Here is a 5,150-nt window from a genome sequence, read left to right as displayed (position 1 = left end):
TGATTAATGGCACATAGAAGGCTTTCAGGCCGGGCACCAGGCCGGGTATCAGGTCGGGCATCATAATTAATCGCAAAGCCCGAGACCGCCCAATAAATTAATCCAGGCCACGCCGGGTGGTCCATGACGGGCCATAACAGGCTTTGGGGTACAGGCGGGCTCGGGCGGATACAGGCAGGCCGAGTATTTTCGGGTATTATTTACACCCCTAATTCTCGCTCTATGCTTTTTATTTACAACAATCACAACATGGGAATAAAATTGTACTTTGAGGAAACCGATTTTATTCTCTCCGACGAGACACACCACTAATAACACCGCGGTTTATGTAATTTCTAAAGACTGAAAGGGTAACCTAGCCCATTGACACTTACACTTTAGAGAAAACAGTTGATCTCTAAAACGAAAAAGAACAAACCAAACCCCTTAAATCAAAACATCAAAAGACAATGGGAAATTACAACCTATTCTCTGATTCAAATGTTTATGTTTTATGTTAAAGGGGATCACCATAGCTACAGGTAGGTTTGATTTAATTTTGTGGATTCTTTTAAGCTGTTTTATTTACTTCATTCATGTAAAGTTTGGTAATCAGTTTGAGACTTTTAGGGGTTTGGGTAGTTTTACTTTTGTGGTACCTTCGATTTGAAATGGTTTTCTTTTAATTCTTTCAATTACTTTATCCATGTGAAGTTCAGGCATCAGTTTGAAATTTTTAGGGGTTTTGGTAAGTTGTAGTTCCGTCGACATGGAGATTTATAGAAATTCTGAGTAAACAATTAGGGTTTCTGAAACAGAATGAATGTACTAGATTTAGCTGTAAATTGGCTGATTGAATTTGTAGAAAAAGCCTATTCCTTGTATGATTATCTTCTAGGCATCAGTTTGAGAATTTCAAGGGTTTTGGTAGTTTTACTTCTGTGTGTATGGGAATATTTTGGAACTACTTACCTAGATTTGGTACCTTTCCTGTATGGTAATCATCTTATGGGAATTACTTATCCCGATCGAGTAGATGACATCTTTGCTATATTTGATTTCTAGTGTGGTGTCTTCCAAAATACTGCATTAGACAGCCCCATCCAAGATACCACTCAATGCTGTAGTGCATTGCCAGATGTCCCCTGCGATTTGGTGGGTATCTTCACAGTCAGGGTTTGGCTAAATATAGAGACACAGAGTGACACGTTCTAAATATTGAATTTGTTTGTGATTGCAACATTTAATAGGCTATCATAGATTACTCAAGGACGAGTTACCCAAGGAGATAGTACTAGTGAAGGTCACTCCTGTCAAGAAACATGCAACGATTAAGACCACTCACTTATTATGACAAATTCAAATGAAAAGGTTTTGCCTTTTTGCCTATACCACAGACTAAGTAATCGACACATAAATAATAAATTTGTTTATGATTGCATATTAGGAAGCCTCGCAGTGGAAAATTTTTGCTAGCAAAGCATATCTATTAATATTTTGGATTATGAACAGATTTTAATGAATTCCATTTACAAGATGAGTTGTTAAGAAACTGCTACATCCTCATAGTTTGATGGGTTCAAATCCGCACCTAAATGTGAATCTCATGACACTGTTAAGTTTATGACCTTTAAGGTATATTTCTATTTAAATTTGTGGAAATGTCAAACAGCTTATTCTTTGGTTTCAATGGGTTTAGACGAGTTTGGGTGTAGTATTTAAGGTACATTTCTATTTAAATTTAACTATAAGATGTTCATTAACGAATTTGACTTGTTATATCGACTTCGGCAGTTGCTAGAGCATTTCTGCATATAGCTGAGTTAAGGATTCATAAAAGGTTTAGATATATCACAAAGTAGCTTTTGCATAGGAGAAATCACCATTGAGTATCTTAATACTCACTGTTGAATATCTTAACAGGGAGATACTAGAGAGTAGTACCCGAACTCGCTAACATTAGAGTTTAAATTTTAGCAAACAGTACAAGAAAGTAACGAATTTATGGTTTGTCTTTTATGTTCGATTCTATTACTCTACTGGCTTCTTAATCAATTTGGGTTCCTTTGTTTTGATAATTATAGAAACATGGTATTATTGCTGGAGTCCTAGAATCATCAGGCAAGTGCGACTTTGTATGCAAATGCAGTAATCATTAACGGCATTTGTTCTAGAACCATCCAGCAAACTTGACTATTATGGATATTGAGAATTATGGAAAACACATGTGAGAGCAAATTAATTGTGTAAATGGATACTTTCAATTGAGAAATTATTGAATGAAATTTTTTACTTATAGCTTATTGGTCCAAAACAAGTGAACATAATGAAATTGCGTTCTGAAGTTTTTGTGCATTCCACGTGCCTGCCACTAGTATTACAGAAGTGAAAGAATGTTTTAAAACTGGTAATTTGTTTTGTCAGGACATGATTTTAAGAATTTATCACATTGAGATATTCTAAGACTTTCCTGTTAGAGTCTAATGTTTTACTACTTATTATGTATTTACTGTGGGTATGCCGTATTTGCAAAAGATAGCTGGCTAATTGCGGTTTCAGCAGGTTCATTCTAGAGGAAACCTATGAGATTGTTCATGCACATGTAAAAAATGAAGATAGTGCAAAGTGCAGTTCCATTTATTCGTACAAGGATTATAACCATTTAGTAAATCATGTTCTGTAAATTGACAAGTACCCTGCAAGTTGAGCTGTTGTTAGTCTGGAGGAAGAACAGCATAGACTCAAATTTAATTAGAATACGTCAATGATGCCATTCCGAAGATTTAACGTAACTATCTATAGTTTACCTGGCTGATATTGTTTATGGATATACATTGATGATTAACTCATTAATAAAGATAAAGCGTGGTCATCCAGTTATCTAATTTCTATTTTTTTATCTGAATACTTGTTTTACATGTACGGACAGGTCTTTTGGTGTTTGCAATGACTTCGGACAAAGAGAGCAATGATGGAGCTTTAACCTCACCCAGGCAAGTGCCCACTCTTTCTTCTTTGGATCACTTCGTACTTGTTAAGACACACATGTATTGTTGAATCTTTTGATTCCTTCTGTCTATACCATTTTTGTTAAATAAATGGGTATCCTAACTGTTTCCTCTATGCTGTACACTTAAAATTGTATTGGTTCAATATTTTACAATTCTGGCATTTCCTTTTTAACTATTGTTTCCAGGCCAGGAAATGTATACAAGGATCCTGATGATGGACGTCAACGTTTTCTCCTTGAATTGGAGTTTATTCAGTGTTTAGCTAATCCCACCTACATTCACTGTAAGGAAAGGCTTTGAGTGTCACTTTGTTGATAGATATGTTGTACTTTTATACTTTCAGGTTTAGAGAAAAAACTTCATGAAGTATCTGCAAACTTGTTAAAATGTTGCCCAAATTTAGGATACAATTGATTCAATTTTGTGACATCAATATTTTTTTCTTCACGAATTGGCATCAGTTTACTACGTTTGTGATTATATCACTAGTTACTCATTATGATTTCTGTTTTTCAACTTTTCATGGTTAATTGCTTATAATGTTAATGCAGATCTAGCTCAAAATCGGTACTTCGAGGATGAAGCTTTCATTGGTTATTTGAAATACCTTAAATATTGGCAGCAACCAGAGTACTTAAAGTTCATAATGTGAGATTATGAGCTACTTTCAAACTTCAAAGTCGCATGTTTTTTATAGTTTTATTAGTATGCAACTATTTTTATTTTGATCGTCTTTGTCATGTTAGATGCCTGAATTGCTACACTAATTCAGGTACCCACATTGCTTGTACTTTCTTGAACTTCTTCAAAATGCAAATTTCCGCAATGCAATGGCGCATCCTGGAAACAAGGTTTATTACCAAACTTTCTCCTCTATGATATCTTTTGTTTGCATCTATCTTCAGCATTTAGTACATTTAGAATTTAAGAAGGGTAGAATTATCAACGAAAATGAATATACGGAAGAAGTCTGCCTTGCAACCCTATATCATATCTACACAAGCCCAAGATTAAACCTTTTCCTAGTGAAAATGGGCACTATGGTAAATACATTTTCCATTATTTTGAATATGTAGGAGTTGGCACATAGGCAACAATTTTTTTTTTGGAAGAACTATCGGAACAATCGTTTAAAGCATATTGTTCCACGTCCGCTTCCTGAACCTGTTGCTCCTCCCCCCTCTCTTCCTCCCCCACCTTGTATGCTAATGCAAGCTCCATCTGTTGGTGGTCCCGCTCCTGCTGGTCCTCCTTCCCACACTCCTATGCACTACGCCATGCCACCCGGATCTTCCTTACAGAAGGTTGATAGCAGAAATGTATCAGTCGATCGAAGGAAGAGAAAGTACGTTTTACATCTTCTCAGTTTTTGTTCTTTTCTTGTTCTTTTTTTTTGAATTTGGATAAAGTTTATCTTTCCTTCGTTTTTATATATGTGAAGTTGTTAACCATGTATATTTACTTTCATTCCATAAAATTAAAAAATAATAACAAAATGAAATTGACTCTTCCAAAAATGAAACAATAATAACCATGTATGTTTACCAAAAATGTTCGAATTCTGATGCAGGAAAGAAGGCTGAGATTCAGAGACAGCAGGGGCATTCTCAAGCATCATATTGGCACAGGGGGTGCTATTTAATTAATGTCCCTATAAATTTGATATCAGACTGTATTCGGATTTGAATATGAGAATTAATATTTTGGAGTTTTAGGTACATTTGTAAATCTGTAACTGAGGTTTACTAATAGCATCATTTTCAGGGTCCATATCTTTCTTCCGCAAATAATCCCCTAGATTAGATTTACAAAATCCTTATAAATCTTGAGTAATTTGGTTTTGAAAAAACCTTGGAGAAATTAAACAAATGATCCATGATGAAAACGAGATTTACGCAGATGCTTGGGAGCTTTTCTCTACGGCAACAAATTTTAGGAAGAGGAGGAAAAAATGGGAAAGAGAGTGATACAAATTTTTCAAAGAAAGAGAATTGGATATCGCATGGGATAGTGTGTCAACTTTTTTTCCACAGATAGAAGAAAAACAAGTAGACTGCAGAACTAAATTCACTATAAAAAACTAAGCCAAACAGGGGTAATATAAGAACAAGAATAATTAATTGGGGGATACATTAATTAATTGGGGGATATTTTTACTGT

The 5,150-nt window shown here is 35.0% G+C and overlaps 1 protein-coding gene across 1 annotated transcript; it reads left to right on the top strand.

Moving 5' to 3' along the window:
- The first annotated feature begins 334 nt into the window (after positions 1–334).
- Positions 335–4,760, top strand: LOC113302590 (mediator of RNA polymerase II transcription subunit 31-like). Its single transcript, XM_026551523.1, has 7 exons — positions 335–521; positions 2,909–2,972; positions 3,176–3,273; positions 3,542–3,638; positions 3,763–3,841; positions 4,067–4,335; positions 4,561–4,760. The coding sequence occupies exons 1-7, from the start codon at positions 494–496 to the stop codon at positions 4,571–4,573; spliced, it is 648 nt and encodes a 215-aa protein (XP_026407308.1). The 5' UTR covers positions 335–493; the 3' UTR covers positions 4,574–4,760.
- The last annotated feature ends 390 nt before the right edge of the window (positions 4,761–5,150 follow it).

Source organism: Papaver somniferum, chromosome 8 (genome assembly GCF_003573695.1).
Source record: "Papaver somniferum cultivar HN1 chromosome 8, ASM357369v1, whole genome shotgun sequence".
Classification (NCBI taxonomy): Eukaryota; Viridiplantae; Streptophyta; class Magnoliopsida; order Ranunculales; family Papaveraceae; genus Papaver; species Papaver somniferum.
Note: the sequence above shows the minus strand (reverse complement) of the source record. Positions and strands in the feature narration are given on the sequence as shown.